Source organism: Rosa rugosa, chromosome 1 (genome assembly GCF_958449725.1).
Source record: "Rosa rugosa chromosome 1, drRosRugo1.1, whole genome shotgun sequence".
NCBI lineage: Eukaryota > Viridiplantae > Streptophyta > Magnoliopsida > Rosales > Rosaceae > Rosa > Rosa rugosa.
Genome location: NC_084820.1, coordinates 13754203 through 13775518, shown reverse-complemented (window position 1 = coordinate 13775518; position 21316 = coordinate 13754203). Strand labels below are relative to the sequence as shown.

Sequence of the window (21316 nt, the reverse complement as noted above, 5' to 3'; positions counted from 1 at the left end):
CTGCTCTTTTTTTATTATTTATTTATTTGTTCTCTCTTTTTTTCTTTTTTTTTTTCCATCATTCAGGCTTTAGAAATAAGATCAAAACCACACAAACCACAACAATAGTATTGTCTTGCTTTCATCAACTATTGCGTACAGAGATCATCTGAGTTCTCCAATTTTGAATTCAAACATAACCAATAATCAGAATCATGCTATAAGGTTTATCTGTAATAAAAAAACTAATCAAAGAACTTCAAAATCGTTACTGCCAATAATGAACCCGTAATAACCTCAAAAACCCCAAAACCTCAATTCTTGCAAACCCAACTGAAAGTGAAAAATAAGAGTACCAGTATGTAGAGCTCGATGAGGCGATGGAGTGTGATGCATTGTTCGTCGCCGTTCATAGCCGGAGCCGGAGCCGTCGAAAAGTAAGGAAACTCGCCTTAAAAACCCAAAAGCCTCCCCCTTTCGATTCTTTCACTTGGATCATCATCTGAACAAATGAACACCATAGATAGATCGGCGAGGTCGAGAGGAAGACTCTAATATAGGTGCGGCACCGTGATTTGGCCTGAATCGGATAACCCGCCGGCGAATCCATAAACTTTTCGGGCTTCATCCTGCTACAGTCACCGGTACTTCGAAACAAAGACTACCGAGATACGCATCGTACAGCCTGTGGCCAAAAGACGGAGAAATTTTCGGATCGCCTGTTGTTACAAAACGGGTTGGGGAGAGGTCGGTCTCCTTTTTTTCTCTCTTTTTCCTTTTAACCTCTTCTTCTTCCCCCCCCCCCCCCCCCTCTCTTCTCCATCCTCATCTCAAACCCAAGCAAGTGTTGGCCATCCCACCATCCATCCATCATCCCTATCATGCCAGCAAGCACCACCACCCCTCTCCATATAGTGGCTCCAAACCAGATCGAAGTACACCCAAACCAAATCAATTCACCTTCCACCTCCCTTTCTTCCTCAAGTTACTAGCTGGTGCCAAAACTGTGCAAACCTTTCTCTCTCTATCAGTCGTTACCAACACCAATTTGAAATTTGAACAGAGCACCACCATAGAGAACAAAGCAAGATGCTGTGGTGTTTATGTATGATTTGTATCTCTATCTAACTCAGGTTTATCGGAATGTCAGATGGAGGACGCTAGGTTTTTGAATTGGGCTGAGGCTAGCTTCTGGCTTGACGAGGCCGGTTGGAGTTTGCAGCTTCGCCTCTTAGGCTGCTGCTGCGGCTGCTTCTTCTTTGGAGGCAGAAGGAGGAGAGAGATAAAGAGATGAGGAAAGAGAGCTGGAAGAAAAAGAAATGAAATGAAAAGAAAAAACAAAAAAAAGAAAGAAAAAACAAAAAAAAGAAAGAAAAAAATAAAAATAAAAAAGAGTATGTGAGGGTAAAATAGACATTTTGGTCTGAAAGGGATGCCACGTCAGCAAAATAATGGAGAATTGACGGCAAGGACCTTTTGTGTGAAATTAGAGATTTAGAGAGTATTTAGGTGAAATTGAAACGTCAGGGACCGAAATGTCGAGACCTTATAAGTATAGGGAGTAAACAGTATTTTGTCCAAAACAAAAATATCAACCCTAAAACTGAAACCCTCGATTTTCCAACATCAAAAGCACATAATTCTCTAAATGGTAGACAAATAAGGCTAGTCGGGCTAAGTGCACGCATGTGTGTGCACTCTAAGTGCCTTGTCTGGCATAGCGAGGCGGCGTTCTATTATTAAATGGTCGCATCCTCTTAGTGGTAGGATGAAACTGACTGTAGTCAGATTTCTTCACCGGCGACAACATAGTCTGAAAGCTGCGTTTTTAGTAATTATGCTTCATTGTAATCGAGTTATCTTTCCGGTATGTCACCGCTATGTCAAAGTAAATGGGGTAGCCAATACTGCACTCTTTGCTATTTGATGCTTGTTTGAATACATGTATTTTGTAGAGACTCCTTATATCATTTTGAGACGTACTCTAGATGCTTATTGTAAAAAAAAAAAAAAAAAAAAACATAATTCTCTTCGATCAACCAAGTAATATTCCTTGATGGCCAACAAGAAAAAACAAAATTCGATCACTGCAGATATGGCTGCAGCATTAATTGCTCTTCCATATGGTACATTGTTGCAACTCTGATGGGTTTGGGATAAGGGCATAAGCTCCTCAGGAGATGGGAGTTGTTCTTCCCATCTTGAGAACCAATTGGAGTCATTTCCCCTCATTATCGATATATAACTATATATAGATAGATAGAAAACCAGTTGCAGTGGAGACTTACCCAATTCAATTTACTATGTTGCGCTAACTTTGCTTCGATATGATCTTATGAATTACTTCATAATAATTAAGGAGGGATTGCTACCAAATCAATCCCAGCCTAGTAGAATCTGTCTAGGATTGAATTGGTACTTGCTTGGCCACTGTGAAAAAGACAGGAGCCAGGAATGATGATGGTGGTGAGGAATTGGGTTGTGGAGACTGACTAACCAGATAAGTAAGGAGGTGTACATACCTCCAATAATATGGAGTATTTACTACATCACCAAGCATAAGTAACACCCTCTTTGGGACACCCACAAGCCATGGTGAGGCCCAACCGCTACTTGCATCTTGTAGCCCTATGTTCAAGCTACGCTACGGTATCCGGAAGTCGCAAATCCGTCGCCGGGAAGCCACCTTTCCGGCCTTGCCAAGTTGCCTCCACAATATGCATTTCTATACTAGAATAGTGAGTTCTTGTCCCACATCGAAAACAATGTAAAGGAGATGGCTTCCTTCACCTATAAAAGGAACTCTCCTCCCACTTAGATAGACATTCCACAACCAACTCCATTACAACACACTATGTAATCCCTTTGGGCCGCAAGGCCCGAACACACTAGTTAAACATTCAAGTGGACGTAGTTTCCCGCTAAGGCGGGAAATGAACCACTATACTTCTTGTGTCGTTCTCTCTCTCTCTCTCTCTCTTTAAAGCTAACTAGAGATCTCACGGATCACTAACGTTAACAGGAGGATTCTTGGTCAATAACTCAATACCCTCGTGTTAATTATTTTTGTACGTACGTTAGTGTTGGTTTGCTCAAATTTTTTCGGGTGGTAAATGAAAAGACAAAAATACCCCTCATGTGCTAATCAAATTAACAGAAAAATTGGATGGAAAGTCTAAAAGTTAACGGTATGGTGTAAATCAGCAACAATTAGAAAAGTAAGGTGTAAATAATCAAAATTGAAATTTCAAGGGGTAAATTGACAGTCATGAAAAAAGTCAGGGTGTAATTTAGCTATTTTTCCTTTTAATTAGTAATATTATAACTAATTTTGCAACAAATTAACTTCAACAGAGCATGTAAACTAAATTGATATTTAATTGTGTAATTAAAGGGGAATTGGATGCATTGTGTGTAATAACTTTGTCATAAAAAATTAAAAAAATGACTGTAATACATTAATTTAAAGAGAATTTTTATATACATACCCCCAGTTACTTAATGCACACTCTCTATATTTTTTGTCATCAAACTTCCAACTATACCCCTCTTCATTACAAAATAAATAAAAATAAAGAAGATTCTACAGATATAAAATCAGAATTAAATGCTTTATATATCAAATTATTAATTAAATATTCTTATAGGTTTAAAATTTTCTCTTTGTCTTCAAGATACAATCGACCTCTTTTCAATATCATACGTGAACGTCAATGACAGATGAAATAATTAAGTCCATATGAAGAATTAGGAAGCATATTGGTTGAAACATATCAAAAGAGATTATAAAACTATCAAATATATCTTAGATACATGAATACATCATCATCAATCACTTCGCGCGTTTGCAAAAGAACAACTATGGCTCATTCTTTACCGATTTTAATATTGGCTATGACTATATTGATCATGAAGATATTGGCATATATTTAATCTTTTAAAGTCTTAGAGGCATCATGTTTTTCAACTTGAATAACAACAGAGGTAAAAAGTTAAGTTATTCAATCTTCTAGCCTAGCTATATATATACCAACTTCATTGATGTAAAAAAAGAAGAAAAGTAATTAGTAACTATCATACTGATATGTCCTCGAATTAATTAGCAATTATTCCATAATAAATCAATTATAGTAAAAGAATGTATTAAATAAAAATTTATGATACAAAGCTGACCTAATTTTTTTTTTAAATTTTTCTCATTTATTTATTTAATGAGGAGGGGTATAGATGGAAGTTTGATGAAAAAATGAGGCAGTAATTGAGGGAGTGTATTTAAAATTTTTCTAATTCAAAACATTATTGATTAGTTGTAACGACTACTGATGAGGTCAAAGCATTTTCAAAAGAGTTGCTAAATTTACATTTTAGTCATATTATAAATAATTTTAGTAATATTATATATAATTTGGCAACAAATTAACTTCAATAAGGGGAACTCTAAGGGGAAAATATGCTCTCTTCTCTGACTCCCGCAAGGGAGGTTTCTCGACAGCGGTTATCTTCGGGTGGTGGTGGTCTTGTGTTATTGACTACGACGGGTGTCCTTTCGCCTTTCTCTAGTCTAATTCTTGGTGGTGCCGGCAAGACTACTCGATGGGGCTCCTTTCTCCTAGGCTGCTGCCTCATTTTTCTCGTCACCGGCACTTGCTATGGTGATGGTGGTTCTGGGATCGATCTGAGGTGGGATCGGTATGCTAGTGATGTGGGCTCTCTGTTGAGGATGGCTGCAAGGGAGGGACTCGATGGTCGTCCCGTGGATGGTGGTAGTGATTGCATTGGGTTGATGTCCTGATTGGGTGTCGACGCTGAAGGCTGGGATCAGGTTCTGCGTGGGGTTTTGATAGTGTCGAGTACTGGTGGGAGAGGTGCTGCTGTGGAAGATGACAAGGTAGGGTCTGGTTTGCGGTGGGATTGCTATTGTCGGTTATATAGACAAAAGTGCTACTGGTATGGGCGACAGAGGCGTGACCTGTGGCAGCGGCGTTGCAGGGGCTGAGCTTGGCGGCATGGCAGGGGCTGCGTTCGTCATGTTTGCTAGGGTTCTCCTAGGTTGTAGTTCATGGGCCCCATGTTGGGGTTTGGGCCTTTCTAAGGGGTGGTTTTGGGCCTTTTTGGTTCCTAATTGTTTAGATTTTGGTTTAGTTTTGGGCCTGCATTCTTTTTAACAAAAGGATGTTAGGTCCTTTTTCTTTTATTGAGTAGAAGAGATCGACAAGGGACAGGTTGCTTCTTGGTTATTTTTATTTGTTCTTGGGGCAACTGTGTTCTCTTGATTTTGCGCTTAATCAAAAAAGGTGGGTGTGCTGAGTAGTATGCTTGTGTGAGGGGTGTGCTAGTATAGTGTGCTCTATGTAATGGCTTCTTCTAACGGCCCTATGGGCAAGTCGTTATTGTACTGCTTGCTGAAATTTATAAAAGTGTGACCTTTTCAACTCAAAAAAAAAAAACTTCAGTAAGGGAATTAAATGTATTCACGTATTCACTGAATTAAACGTTATTGAAAATTCTTTCTAATTAGAAAGTAATTATTATTAGATAATTATTGGATTATTTGCATACATGTATTTCACATACTCATCGTATCTCATTGATCATTTGTTTTGTTATATAAACGGGAAAATATCAGGAATGGTCACTGAGTTTTGACATATTCGACACTTAACTCACTGTATTTTCAACAATATCACATAACTCACTCAATTTTGAAACCGTCTATCACATAACTCACTATCGTCTAACAACGTTTATTATCCGTTAAATCACTGTTTGGGTGTTGTGTTCTCTTTTTTTTTTTTGGGTTAATTTTCCGTTAAATCACTGTTTGTTTGTTTGTTTTTTTTTTTTTTTTTTTCCTTTGGGTGTTGTGTCCTCAGATCTTCTTCTTTCTTTCCCCCGCCCCCTCCCTTATTCATGCTTTCTGGGTATGGTTGTTGTGCACCAAATTACAACAGATTCATTAGACAAGTATATTGTTGTGGGTGTGGGGCGAGACGGAGATGGAGCGGCTGGGGGAGGTAGGGCGGTCGTGGAGAGAGAGCCGGACGGACTGAGCCGACGGGGAGGATCTGGCGAGGCTCACGTGCGGGGGAGAGGCGACGCGTGTGAAGAAATCGCCGGCGGAGGGGGTGGAGAAGCTGGAAGTGGAGGAGGCGAAGTCGGTGGAGGAGGAGTGGGAGGTGTAGAACCTTCCGGAGAGTGAGGATGAGTTTTAGAGAGAGAAAGTGAAGGAGTTTCAGAGAGAGAAAAGGTGGGAGGAGAGAGAGGGAAGAAGAAGATAAGAAAGAAAAGAGAGAGAGAAGAAAAAAATGTTTAAAGAAAAAAATAAGATAAAGGTTTAAGATAGTGAAGAGACGAAAATACCCTTTAAAATATGACCATGTAGACGGTAGTGAGTTATGTGATAGACGGTTTTAAAATTGAGTGAGTTATGTGATATTGTTGAAAATACAGTGAGTTAAGTGTCGAATATGTCAAAACTCAGTGACCATTCCTGACTTTTTCCCTATATAAACAACCATTCCTGGCAAATTATCAAGATCATCCATTTAAGAACATCAATAAAACACATCTTTGCGAATATCGGTGTGGTGAAGGACGTTGTTACTACTGTTGTACTCTCAAAGGCTTGGAAAATTACTATACTCTCGAAGAAAATTGTAATAAATATTGCGTCCCGGACCTTAGCTAGCTAGCCAGTCAGAAACAATATAGATCAAGAGACTTGTATTGTTTCTCTAAATTCAAATAAAATAAATTAATGTTGTTTATTTTGTTCATCTGAGTCATATAAACGGTAGATATTTAACTTTGTACTCACCAACAGGTTGTCTTTCATTAAACCAGATGTACAGCTCAATATAAAGCAATCTCTTCAATGACACTTGAAGTATAAGCTACTTTTTGAATTCCAGTGAAGTAAATCATTGAAGAGATTGCTTTATATTGAGCTGTAGTCAGTATTAGCTTCAATGTCATGCTTGTTTAGGTTTGCAGCAGACACTCCCGTTGAAAATATGTTGACACTCGATCGATAACGTGAAATCCAGCAGTTCAGAAATTTAAAACTCATATTCCTTTGTTAAGTGCAGCTTACAAAGATTAAATAGCATGGGAGGTCTAATGAGATTCTCCAATTTGAAAAGCTTACTGTTTCTGATTTATATACGTAAACTTGCTTACAATTAGAAGATTATATCATATGGAGGATGAATGGATGATTACCTCTCTGATGTAATTCTTTTAACAACATGATGACTTCTCCCCAAAAGAAGTTAGCACCTATCCATGACTTCTTGGATCCACAACTTGGTGAACCTTTCTGTTTTCAGCACTGGAATATTGCCCCACTACACGGGCATGAGGTATGGAAGCTTCTCCGCGGGAGAGGGCATCCACATTCTCACGCAAGTACTTTTCTGGGAGCCTGCCAGTAACATTGCCCTCTTCATTTCCCTCTTTATCTAGGAATGCAAAGTGTGGAATACCCTCAACACCAAACTCATCAAGCTCCTGTTCCCACTTTGTGTTATCAACATTGAGCATAACAAAATTTACACGACCCCTGAGTAAAAGAAGTGGTGAATATGAAAATGACAGACGATCTATATAGAATAAGAAACTGTACTGTAAGAGGCAAACATGCATGTAAGGGATGTCTGAGCATTGACAACTGATGACAATGAAGCTCTTAGAAATCTAGAGAATCTTAAACATTCCAAACAGATAAGTAAGCAAAATTGGTCTAGCTAGACTAAAATGAAAGAAGGCATTCCTTAAATTAGTGCTGTAGTAGAGATGATGCATCTATGACTAATAACAAGTTAGTACTTGAAGATCATACTTATACTGCTGCTCAACTTTGTAGACATCTGGAGCTAATTCCCTGCATACTTCACACCAATCAGCATAGAACTCAACAACAGTAGGCTTGCCATTCGAGAGAGCCTAATCACCCATAAAACACAAAAAGATTTATCATAAGCAAATAACAGCAAGGACATCTAGTCAAAGACTATGTAGTATGTACAGACTTCAGTACTAATATGCATGTATACGCTGGAAAACAAAAATATAGCCTACACACACCTGTTAAGCTACACATTGTAAAAGAAAAAGTAATTGGACGAACCTCTTCGTAAGGTAATGCAGCAACAGTTAGGTCCTTTAAAGAAACACCAAAATCGAGCCGTCCTGATAAGAAAAGTGCTAATGCCGCAAGAGTAGAAACCACTGCTACTTGCCTGTTGGTATTTTTGTTTGGAAATTCCGGAATGCCAGGGTCTGTCGAGGAACTACTCATAACCGTGCTACTCACTTCATTACCAGAAACTGGCTCAACAGGCGGCGACTTTTCCTGAATCAGAATAGTTGATCAAGATAACACCACTCACTCACATATATAGTAAACTCGTAAAGATTATTTGAACAAGACATTTGGCCAGCAGTTCATGAATCAGATTACTAATTCAGGTAAAACACAGATACAAAAATGGAAACTTTTTTTAAAAACTAATAATGGGTACAGATTATCATTTTTCTTCACAAATGAGCATAATTTTCTATATCAAAGACTTTAACAGCTCAAACCCAGTATAAAAAATATGCAACTTACTAAAAGGAGAAGCGTTTAATCCTCCAAAAGTTGAGATGAAAAATGAAGCATACCGAGGTGGAAGGCTCACTGGGATTTGGGGTTTTCTGGCAAGCAACGGTCTGAAATCTGCGGTGGTCGTTGGTTCGGGAGGGAATGAAGGCTCTGAGTTGTTGGGGAAGTTGAGCAGTTCGGAAACATGGCCGGAATCTATGGAGTCCGACGGGGTTTGAAGCCAAGCGAGCCATTGCAGATTTGCGGATATGGATAGTTCGGTTGAATAACGGACGGAGTTTTAAGTTGAATAGTGTTAATTATAGAGATAGATGACAGTTTAGTGTTAAAGACTTTTCAAGTGATTTGTCACATAGCTAGAATCTCCAAGAACGTATGCCTCTAATTTCTAATAACTGCATTTCATTACGTCTAGTTAACAGCAATAACAATTTTGGAGTGATATGCATATAACTTTTTCGATAAATTATTAGTTATTCATGTTCAAGTAAGTTTCAAAAATACTATTGTAACTGTTATCAGTGGCGTAGCTAGAAATTTTATCTAGGAGGGTCAAAAAATAAACAAGCTATTACATTGAAAAAAAAACCGTTTACTAACACATTGTTCATGTAATGAAATCTTTACATGATTACCTTATACCTTGATAAATTACATGACAAATCATTTGTTTGGCAATTAGACTGATTTATTGGAGAATATTAATTGTGATTCCCTTTGCATTAATAGAGATTAAAAGAGGAAAGCATCAAATAGTAAAAATGGAAATTAAAGAGATAAGATAAAGCTGATTAAGCCAAATAAGTCCTAGGAGGGTCATTAAAGTATTATAACATCTATCTATATGGAAAGTTCAACCAAATCAACGGTCAGAATGAAAAATTTGAACTGACCCTTCTGGCCCTATACTCCCTACGCGCGTGACTGTTACAGATGTACGGAGTCGAGTAATTTCTTGATCCTCTGTTGGTACTTGTGGATTCAAGGGTATAAAAAAAGAACACCATTTACCACTTAAACTGTAGTGGAAAATGCTATTTGGAACTTATGATACTCGTAGTTGCTCAAAATGACTTACTACAATAATTTCATTATAAACAAAGATAACATAATTAAAATTATTTGATATACAGAATCAAGCTTATTATGACTTATGAGACACCACAATCTTTATTTACCGAAAAAACACCTTGACATTTTCGAAAAAAAATTATTAGACGCTAAACTATTACCATTGGACTTTCACTTGAAAATGTAGAGCTGATTTCTTAGATATTTCTTCAAGTTGCTCTTATTTCGAAAGTTTTATATTTTGCTTAGGATATGAAGTATAAAAAGCTATGGTCCTCGTCCTCCGTCGTGTCACATAAAAACGCCGTACATACAAATTGCAGGCGTGACGAAGCTGAATTGATCAAATTGATGGCGTAAATTAAAAGCTCGATCACGAATTCACGATATAAAACAACTGGGAAAGTTTACAAAAGCAGATTTAACTAGCTAATTAAGAACCCAAATAATCACTACTATACTCTTACTTAAACCATTACAAAGTCTTACAGAGCTCAAATTAAACCGAGATTTCCACCGCCGGTAATCAATTTTCCGGTCGCAAAATAGCATTGACGACGGAGCTGGCAACCACGACCCCCAAAACCTCGGCTCCCGCCACCAGACCCGCCTGCGCCAACCCGCCAAATCCCGCCACCGTTTCGATCCCCTTCTCCGCCGCTTCTACGCCCTTCTCAGCCGTTTCTAACCCCTTCTCCGCCGTTTCTATGCCCTTCTCCGCCGCCTCGAACCCTTCCTTCACTATCACTTCTGTTTCTCTCTCCGCCTCCTTCAGCTTCTTTCGTATCCCGAACAGCCCGATGTCCTCCGCTTTTGCCGGGGCCGCCGCCACAGCAGCCGAGGCCGTCCACGTCAGCGAGAGAAGCACCAGGTCCCTCCGCCCGGGAAATGCGGCCCCACGTGGCGGCGCGGGGGAGGAGGCACGGTGGGCATTGCGGACGGGGTGGCGGAGTGAGAGCACTTGGCCTACTACAGCTGACGGAGCTCTCGCAGCCATGTCTTTGAGAATTCTAATCTTCCAGCAAATTTGCTTTGTTTTTATTTCAAAAGGAATCGGTAAATGACGAGAGTGCCCTTGCAGTGTGTCCCAAACGAAGCGCATTGGGATTTTCTTTCTTTTGAGAAGTATTCAGTATTCACATGAGAATACGAGAGATGCGATTAACTTCGGTGTTTTCAAGTCATGAGTGTGAGGGTGAATTGTCTTTACATGTAATTTGGTTATTTTGAGATATGGTGTCCAAGAGGAGCAAATGATTCATCTTATGGCACGTTTACTTACTTGGAATGGAAAATAATCATGAATCGGAGACAAGTGGAATGGGAGAAGAAAGGAATCGGTATTGATTCCGGATGAATGATTCCTAAACCCATCTCCCCCCTTCGTAATCGAATTCCTGAGTATTCAGGAATCGATTCCTGATAAATAGGTGGGACCTACACCAATTCTCATTCCTTCATGTGTAAGTAAACACAGAAATTCTTTTACCTGGAATCATTCTGATTCCTTTATGTGTTCGTAAACACAGGAGTATTTTTACTCCGTAATCATTCCATTACATTCAATTCCATTCCAAGTAAGTAAACGTGCCCTTAATGTTATGACCTCGTCACCATCTTGATACTCGGATTTTCTTACTTTTTCAACGTAGCGCGCATGTCTAAAGTGCAGGTTTGGTTAGGAATTAGGCCTATTCGGTTCATGGATGTCATTAAGACCCTGTTTGGATAGCAGGAATGTCAAAATAGGAAAATGATTTATTTTCTTTCCCAAACCGATATGGAATAAAATAGGTTTTGATATTTCCATGTGGGTTCTGGAATTAATTTTTCATTTCTATTGAAGTGTCTGGTAAGTTATAAAAATGACATCAACTTATATTGAATATTGGCAGCAGAGTACAAAATTTTTTAGAGGAATAATTTATGTAATTTTGCCTTTGACAATGAAAAATGGAGTTAGAATACCACCCCTGACTAGGTAAATCATATTCAGGTTTTACATATGAGGGAGTCAATTTCCAGTCCAATGTCATTTTTTATTTTCTTTCCAATCTCTATTACAACCAAACGACACCTCTAAAATGCATCCTTTAAAATGTTCATCACCTTGTTATAACCCTACTTGGATGAAGAAATTCGGAAAGCACTCTTCCAAATGCATCCGTCCAAAAGTCCCGGCCCGGACGGTATGACACCTTTCTTTTATCAAAAATATTGGCATGTGGTGAGTTTTGACGTGTGCAATGCTGTTCGAAATCTTCTTATGAATGGGGATATGTGGTTGGAGGCAAATTATACTCATGTTTGTCTTATTCCAAAAATCCAAGATCCTAAAGCTGCAATGCATTTTAGACCTATTGCCTTATGTAACGTGATTTGTAGAATTAGTTCCAAAGTGGTGGCAAACAGGCTGAAGTATTGGCTGCCGGAGATCATATCACCGTTACAAAGTGCTTATGTGCCAGGAAGACTGATATCTGACAATACCTTAGTAGCCACGAAAACGGCACAGTTTATGCATCATTTGCGTTCTCAAGAGACGGGCTTCTTCTCCCTCAAGTTGGATATTAGTAAGGCCTATGACAGATTGGAATGGAGTTTTCTGGAAGCAATGCTTAACAAGCTGGGTTTTCACCCACAATGGGTACAAGTGATCATGAGATGTGTTACCTCAATTCAGTACTCCCTTCTCCTTCAGGGAGAGCCTTCTCCCTTAATTACTCCCACTTGAGGCATACGACAGGGAGATCCTCTATCTCCATACCTGTTTATTTTATGTGCAGAAGGCTTATCTGCATTGATTACTAAGGCAGTTGACACAGGTTGTATTGCAGGACTTAAAATGGCTCCACAAGCACCACACTTACATCATTTGTTCTTTGCAGATGATAGCTTTCTCTTTGGAACTGCAACTGAGGAGGAATGCATTCAATATAAGAAGATCCTGGACACTTATGAGAGGGCCTCGGGTCAAAAAGTGAATTTTCAGAAGAGTAGTGTCGTGTTTAGTAGAAATGTTGAGCATTCAAAACAGCTCGAGTTAGCAAGTATCCTAGAGGTGAAATGCGAGAAGGAGCATGACAAATATCTTGGGCTACCGCTCAGGGTGGGTAAATCAAAGACTGCAAAATTTGCATACATCAAAGAAAAGTTGTCAAAGAAGCTTATCAACTGGAAGGCAAAGATCCTGAGCTCGGCGGGTAAGGAAACTCTAATTAAGGCTGTGGCACAAACTATGCCTTTGTATGCCATGAATTGCTACTTATTGCCCAAGGGTTTATGTGATGACATTCACCAGCTATGTGCCTCTTTCTTCTGGGGAGACACTATGGAAAAGAAGAAAATTCATTGGAGGAGTTGGGAACGACTGTGTCTTACCAAGAATGAAGGAGGGATGGGGTTTAAGAACATTTATGCCTATAATTTAGCTATGTTAGCTAAACAAGGTTGGAGATTAATCTCCAATCAAGACTCTCTTGTTGCTAAAGTTTTTAAAGCTCGGTATTATCCTCATACAGACTTTTGGGAGGCTGAGCTAGGAGATACTCCTTCGTTCTCTTGGAAAAGTATTTTGCAAGGCAGACCTATTCTGAAAGCGGGGATTGCATGGCATGTGGGTGATGGGAAAGACATTAGGCTGTGGCATGACAGATGGATCCCTCATTGCCCCCAGTATCTCATTCACAAGCCAAGAGATTGTGAGTTGGACTTGGTCTCTGACCTCATTGATGAATCTACCAAAACGTGGAAAGATAGTATTGTGAGACGAGTTCTTCCTGAGGATATTGCTCACAAAGTCCTATGTATACCTCTGGCTCGAAGACATATTCGTGACCGTATGTATTGGAGGCCAGAGAAAAATGGCTTCTTCACGGTAAAATCAGCATATTGGATAGATCGTGACACGGTCCTCAGTCATGTTCTCACGTCCACATCCAATGGAGACCCTTTCAGCCCTCTGTGGAAGCGTTTATGGCAAACAAAAATCCCAGGTAAAGTTAAAAATTGCATCTGGAGGGCCTGCAACAACCTCTTACCAACGAAAGCAGCGCTTCTAAAGAAGGGTTTCCAAGGTGACACGACTTGCTTACTGTGTCCAGCCAGTTTTGAAGACACTATGCATGTCTTTTGCCACTGCCCTACAGCCAAGGCTATTCTTACTGCTCCTCCCTTTAATTTGGTATGCTCGCCACCTCAAATTACTACTTTTAAGGACTGGTGTTATGAACAGGCGATTAGTATGTAGCAAGACACCTTTGAGAAACTGATCATGATCTTATGGGCACTGTGGAAAAATCGAAATACCAAGTTTTGGCATGGTATAGCTCAAACTTCCAATGATATAGTTTTTGGAGCATTGTCTTGGCTGGACGAATACAAAAAGGCCAATCTGCAGTCGCAGCTGAAAACTGCAAAATCACAAAAGAAATGGTGCCCGGATACTAATGGCAATTGGAAATTAAATGTTGATGGTAGCTTTATTCCCAATCAACACAGAGGTGGTCTTGGTGGGGTGTTGAGAGATGAGCATGGACATTTCAAAGCTGCATTTGCATTGCCGATAGCACATGTGGCTGCTGCGAAGCAGGTAGAGCTGCTAGCAATAAAACAAGGTCTCTTGTTCTTGCAGTCATTCCAAACTCCAGGAGTGGTGCTTGAAACAGATAGTCTCGAAGCAACCAAAGAGATTGCTAATCCACAGTATGTCATGGTGGAGTTTGCTGCTGTTATTGATGACATACAGGAAGCATTAAGTGCCCGAACAGATGTGCGAATCAGTTTTGCACCTAGGACATGTAATGACGTTGCTCATAGGTTGGCTAGTCTGGCCTTTGAAGACAACTATAGCGCAATTTGGACTGATGTACCCCCAGATTGCATTCTTGATGTCCTAAAATCTGATTGTACCATACTATGCTAATTGCAATCAATAAAGATCATTCCCTTATTCAAAAAAAAAAACGACACCTCTAAATGAAAAATGAAATTAATTCTCATTCCATATCATGATTTCCTGCCATCCAAACGAGGCCTAACAGTTACACACCAATAAATATATATCATATTAGGAATGCGCAGCCCTGTTAGCTGACCAGGGATTATTTGCTCAATTGCCATTGGATTTGCTCAATCTTGATCTAAGGGCTGAGAAATATTTAGATAATTTGAATTAAAATTTATTATTTTTATATTATTTAATCATTCAATTACTTTCTTATCTTCAATAATCGAATTGATTATTGTCTTCTCTTCTTTTCTTCTCGATACCCATAAAATTTGCAGAACCCTTCTCATCCCGGTTAACAGAGTAGCAAATTCATGATCAACATGGGCTTCCATTGAAAGAGAGTAGCATAGTGTTAAAGACAACATGACCAATTGACCATACCAATTTGCAAGCAAAAATCCCCACAAGCAGAGATGTGTAAGGAGCAAAAGGGTCTGAGAGCAAGTATATATTGCTCAGCCAACATCTCATAGGATTTGATTGCCATTGAAACACCAAAAATTAGAGCATACCCATTTGCCCAAATAGCTCAAATTTCTAATACTGGAGAAGAACCAAGACCATCAGCACAAAGAATCGAGCTTCTAGGTTATGAAAAGTGATAAAAAGTTGAAGATTTTGCGACGAAAGAATCGCAGAATTTCAAAGACGCAAAGTGGGTACCTGGAAGTGAGAAAAAGAGAAAGAGAGGAAGGTGATTTTAGGATTTTGGAATTGGGGAATATGATTTGAGATTGAACGGGGCTGGGATGAGAACTGGGTCCTGCAAATAGGAGGTGGAGAGCCAGATGTTTTGGTCGCCGGCGACGATGACTGCAAAGGCAAATTCTTGGCTTGGGTCTCCGGCGGAGGCAAGTTCTTGGGTCTTCGGCCAGAACGGAGCCGGGATGAGAACTGAGTTTGCAATTTTTGGGTTTCAAGAAGAGATAAGAAAGTAATTGAATGATTAAATAATATAAAATTAATAAATTTTAATTCAAATTATCTAAATATTTCTCAGCCCTTGGATCAAGATTGAGCAAATCCAATGGCAATTGAGCAAATAATCCCTGGTCAGTAGCTGACTAGGTGAACGAGGCTGTAGGAATATGTGTCGTGGTGTTGAGGACGCAACCATTTTTTTTTTTAATTGACAAAATAACAATAAAGGCTACAAATAGTTTTTTTTTTTTTTTTAGGGTTAAATACTGTTTACTCCCTGAACTTTCAGGGAAAAATCAGTTCAGTCCCTCTGCTTTTAATTTCACATGTTTACTCCCTCATCTCTCAATTTCTGACCAATAGGTCTATTCCGTCCAATCTCCGTTAACTGCTGCCGTTAAGTGGCCCACGTGGCAGGAAATGAGACGCCAACTCAGCTCTTGGCATGCCAAGTCACTGGAAAAATGTCCAGAATAACCCTTCCTTCATTTTCCCCCTTCTCCATCAATCAAATCCCTCTAAAATTGATTCTATTTTCCCACTAAACCCCAAAATACCACAAATTGAACTTTGAAAAAAATCTAACAATTGCAATTATGAACTCAACACTTTCAACAGTAAATATGAATCACACAAAAACTGAACAATTTGAAGCATCATTTCCGCAATTCCAACACTTGAATACCATCCAATTCCATTCATAATAATCCATTGCAACATAATCCCTACATAGTTTTTGCAGCATTAGCAAGCCATTAACCAAGCTCTAACTTACCAAAAACAAAAAATTAGAGCATTACATCCTCATTAATTGTTCAAGTATGCATCTAATATAGCTCTAATCATCTAATCAAAAGATTAGAGCTAGCAACCAAATGACACATCAAAAGGTTGCACAAAAAAGGATGTCTAAATTGATCTGATGGGCAGGCTAACACTTTGTCCAATTGCACAACTATTTTCCATGTTCTTTACCTGAGTTTTGTCTAAGCCTCTGAGATGACCTTGTTGGTGCTGCAGCGTTGTTGCTTGATCTCCCAAAAGCTTGTGGAGCCCTTGAATTAGTGGTGGCAGATGTATAGCTTATGCAGGCCGTGAGCTTGTTGGAGCACTTGTAGCTGGCTTAGGCCTACCCCTTGTTGAAGCAGGCATGTTTGCTGCCAACCTTGATGCCTTCAATGCAGCCATCTTTTTCTGGACACACATAAACAAGATAAGCAAGTCAATTAAGTAGGGTAGACAAATACAAAACCAATAAACAATTGTTGAGAGTGTAATATTACCCTTTGATATTCAGCTCTTTCTCTAGCTTTCTGCATCAACTCATTTGCAGTCAAGGGACCTGTTTTGTCTTTCTTGGACTGCAGCAACAATAACGATATCAATAACATTTAAATTTGTAGTTCACTTAACAAAAATAAATTGCTAATGTAATGGTGCAACATACCTGATTTTCAGAACCTTGTCCTGCTTCACCATTCACTTTTCTCTTCTTAGAAAGAGCAGCAGCCTTCTTTTCCTTTGGTGGCAAGTGCCGCTGACATGTTTTCAGATTGTGTCCTACTTGGCCACAGTTGCTACACCTCAAGGATCTTTGCACTCTTCGAAGTTTAGTACCTCCATTTATCTCTTTTTCTGAAGCATCCTTAATCCTCTTCGTTTTTGGCCTCCCAGGCTGCCTTGAATATTGCGGAGGTAAGATAGCTTGATCTTCACTTGTTGACCACATATCCATGCTATTCACAGGCTGTATTAGGTGATTGTAGATACTCAAATAAGTCTTCTTCAGGTAGCAAGGTGCCACATAGTCATCCGGGTTTTCCCTCTTCCCATATATTGCAGCAACGACATGCTTACACGGGATTCAAGTCAAATCCCACCTCCTACAACTGCATGTCCTCTCAAGGAGGTCCACAACATTCTTGGATCCCTCAATATTCTCCACTTATGCTCTGTCACCACCATTGAATGTTGCAATGTAGTCTGTTGCAACCTTGATCTTGTTCTTCTCTAAAATATTCCTTGGCTTGGGGCATATATTTCCATGGTAGGCCTCCATTTTATCCCTTCTAATCTGATTCCTCTTCATTAACTTCCACCTCATCTCTTCAAACATAGTCAAAGGTGGCTTGCCTCTTGACTCCAAAATAAAGCTGTTAAAGCATTCACACATGTTGTTTATGAGGATATCACAATCGTTACCAGTTGTGAAGTATGCTCTAGACCAATGTTGAGGAGGCCTCTCGGGTTCTGCTAGAATACAACATCAAAACCATGTTAAAACATACACATATAATTGTCATTTAAATATAGGTTAAGACAAAACAGCCTCAATACCTGTCAACCAGTTATAGGTGTCCTGATCTAGGGACTTCATCTCTTCCATTTCTTTCTGAAAGTAAGGCAAAGTCGTTGCCTTTGCACACTTCCACATATGATCTTTCATTACTTTACCAGGAAACAGCTTGGTAAAGTTGGTCCACAAATGCCTTGCACAAAATCTAATTCGGACAGCTGGGACAACCAACTCAAAAGCAGGTTTCAAACCTTTTTGTTTATCTGAAATAAATGTCCAGCCTGCTCCTTCATGGTCAATATCCAAATCCTTCACCAACAGCTCAAGAAACCAGATCCAAGAATCCTTAATTACTTTCCATCTCTACCATTGCATATCCCACAACCCATGAAGTGTTATTAGCATCCAAAGCTACAGCAGTCAGAAGTTGACCTCCAAAACAACTCTTTATGTGTGCTCCATCCAACCCAATCACTAATCTACACCCAGCCTTGAAACCATTCTTGAATGCCCCCAAGCAAATGTACATCCTCCTAAAAACAGGTTTCTTTTCTGGATTGTTGTAGTCACATTTGATATCAATAGTTGTCCCTGAATCAACCCTTTGAAGCTCTCTCCCATAATCCCTTAACCTTGCATACTGCTCTCTCATTGATCCTTCCACTTCCAACATAGCAGTCCTTTTAGCTCGGTACGCCATTGACCTTGAAACCTTTGCTCTAATGGTGGCTAACATGGTCTTTGCTAGGGAATCTGCAACATCAACCAAAAGCAGCAATTACAAAATAAACCAGAAAAGTAAACTAATGACAGCAGTTAGAGACTGATCAGAAATACTTGGACTTATCTCTTGATTAAGTGCTATTTGGTCCTTGAACTTTGCAGTCAAGTATCTCATCCTAACCATGTTGTTATTGAACTTTCTTGTGCATTTGTGTTCAGCCACATATTCCTTGATGATCAGTGTACTTTCGTGTTGCATCTTCGAAGCAAATAAGAAAAAGGGGCAGTTTTCCTCCTTGCATACCACCCTCAACCTTGTTTTGTCATTTTTTTATGAACACATACTCCCATCCACCTTGAATGGCCATTTCCCTTAAGGCATCCCTTAACACTTTTATAGTTGCAAACTGCGTTTTTAACTTGAAGACATGATGTTTCATATCTGTGGCCGGATTGAATTCAATTCCCACATCTTCCAATTCCCCATTAGAATTAATGCCATGCTGCAACCTCTCATCATCTGAATATTCTTCCCTAAACATGTCCTCATTATCAGAAAAGTTCAGGAATTCCTCTTGCACACCTGGCCCTACCCCACTACTGTTTCCTGCCTTCAAACCCTTTTTTCTTCTACCCTCTTCCATCTCTTTTACCATCTCACCTTCCACCAACCAGTCATCCTCATCAGTTCCATAATGGTCATATTCATCATCATCGAATTCAGGATCATAGTCCCCATCCTCACTTGTTGCTACATCATCACTACCTCTTTCACTTTCAGCTGCTTCTTCATCTCCTAAATCCAAACCACCACCATAGGACTGCAAATAATCCATCACATCCACATCATGCATCAACCCATCCAGTCCACTTGTTTGATCCACACTACTCGACCCTTGGCCCACACTACTCGGACCTTGCCCCATACTGGACTGCCCCCATCCACTTGACCTTTGCTCACATCTTCTTTGCTCATTTCCACTTGGATGATACTCCAAAAGCTTCTATTTCCCCTTTTCTTTTGGATCCAGACCACCAACACAGCTTGCTTGAGTTGGTACATTGTCCTCAAGCTCTCTAATCACTATTCCTTTGCTTCTAGTTGGCCCCGGCTCATCATATAGCTCCTTTATCACAACACCTGGCTTCTTCCTAGGCTCATCAGGTAGTTCTTCTATAACAACACCACTGGTCCTACCTTCACTAAAGAGGAAATCTTCATATATGAAGATGTCATCATCTTCATCCCCGAATACACCTTGCAGCTCCATATGGTCTAAATACAATATCACTAACCTAAAGGTTGGTACAGCTGTACACATTATCACCACATCCAAATCTGTTTCCAGCTTCATCATTGTGTCCTCTTCATTACCAACTTTGTACCAATAATCTATTCTTTGGTCTGCATAAGCCGGATTCAGCTGCTTGACCATATTATCTATCTCCACCAGTGACATCCTATCTCTATCTACGTTATCATAAAAATCCACTTTCCCTCCAACATAACTTTCATTCCTTATGCATCCTCCATGGTACACCTTGACTGTGAAATGGTCTGGGTGAGCTGCAATAAGATTGTGAAAACCATTAGTCATAAACCCTAAACCAGGTAACCGTAAACCAGAAAAATAATCCATTTCAGTCAACAAAAAGATGCCTCAATAAATAGGTACAAGACAAACAAAAAGTTAAAAGTAAAGTGTGCTTAAGGTCTTAAAGTCATTCTTCACACATGGGAGGGAGACACAGACAAAACAAGTCATTGTTTACACATGAGAGACCAGAAAGTCATTCTTCAAAGCACATGGGAGACACAGACAAAAGCAGTCATAGTTTACCGCATCTTTTGGACCACTTTCTGTAACATATTAAAACCAAAACCAGTTAACTCACCCACAACTTGGCAATATTAAAGGCCATGCCTAACTTTCTCAACAACCACTCACATTTCAGTCTTCACTTAAATATCATACACACACTAGAACTGAAGCAAGCAACAGCAAACAATATCAAATTTCCCAATTCCCTTTCCACCTTATAACTCCTAACCCATGAAACCAACCCTTTCTAAACCAGTTCACAAACAACCCACAACCAATTCCGGAAAAAACCCCCCAATTTTTTTCATTCAAACCCTAGAAATCGAAACAGCCATTGCAAAAACACAACCATTTCTAAATCAGTTCACAAACAACCCACAAACTAATGCATAAACAAACCCCTAATTTTTCCCTCGAAACACTAGAACTGGAAACCAAAAGAAATACCCATTTTCCAGTTACAATCGAAGAAGAGCAGTCACCCGAAATACATGAAATACTCACTATAATGAGGAATATCCACGTTGTCTCCTTCTGCAGTTCTAGGTTCCCACAGATCTGGGTCGTGCCCAACCATGTCGCCACCTCGATACTTCCCCCCTCCGACGGCTTCGAAATATCTGGGGAACGAATGGGGTTACGATTTCGTCCCTGATTATAGAAGATTGAGCAGAGGATTATGTCGATTCAGTATTGGGTGAGGGTTGAGTCGCGTTCAGAGAGGAGGCAAGATTCTTTCATTTCTGGGTTCAGCGCGATTATATTAGGGTTTTTAGGGGGGGAATTGGTCTAGGTCTGAATTGGTTTCGGGTACTGAATTAGGGCAATCTAATCCAGGGTCATATTGGACATTTCACACTCCACCTGGACAACATAGCGCTGAGTTG

The 21316-nt window shown here is 39.7% G+C and overlaps 3 protein-coding genes across 3 annotated transcripts; all 3 read right to left on the bottom strand.

Moving 5' to 3' along the window:
- Positions 1-7010: 7010 nt before the first annotated feature.
- LOC133727310 (thioredoxin-like protein HCF164, chloroplastic) lies at positions 7011-8912 on the bottom strand. Its single transcript, XM_062154903.1, has 4 exons — positions 8644-8912; positions 8108-8332; positions 7820-7923; positions 7011-7540 (listed from the first exon to the last, which is right to left on the bottom strand). Exons 1-4 carry the CDS (start codon positions 8815-8817, stop codon positions 7258-7260), a joined length of 786 nt encoding a protein of 261 aa, XP_062010887.1. The 5' UTR covers positions 8818-8912; the 3' UTR covers positions 7011-7257.
- A 1100-nt stretch (positions 8913-10012) lies between these two features.
- On the bottom strand, positions 10013-10685 carry LOC133727308 (uncharacterized). The gene has a single exon (XM_062154902.1). The coding sequence runs from the start codon at positions 10650-10652 to the stop codon at positions 10182-10184; it is 471 nt and encodes a 156-aa protein (XP_062010886.1). The 5' UTR covers positions 10653-10685; the 3' UTR covers positions 10013-10181.
- Positions 10686-16294: 5609 nt separating this feature from the next.
- On the bottom strand, positions 16295-17618 carry LOC133744366 (uncharacterized). The gene is made up of 3 exons (XM_062172491.1): positions 17035-17618; positions 16871-16948; positions 16295-16775 (listed from the first exon to the last, which is right to left on the bottom strand). The coding sequence occupies exons 1-3, from the start codon at positions 17320-17322 to the stop codon at positions 16671-16673; spliced, it is 471 nt and encodes a 156-aa protein (XP_062028475.1). The 5' UTR covers positions 17323-17618; the 3' UTR covers positions 16295-16670.
- Positions 17619-21316: the final 3698 nt, after the last annotated feature.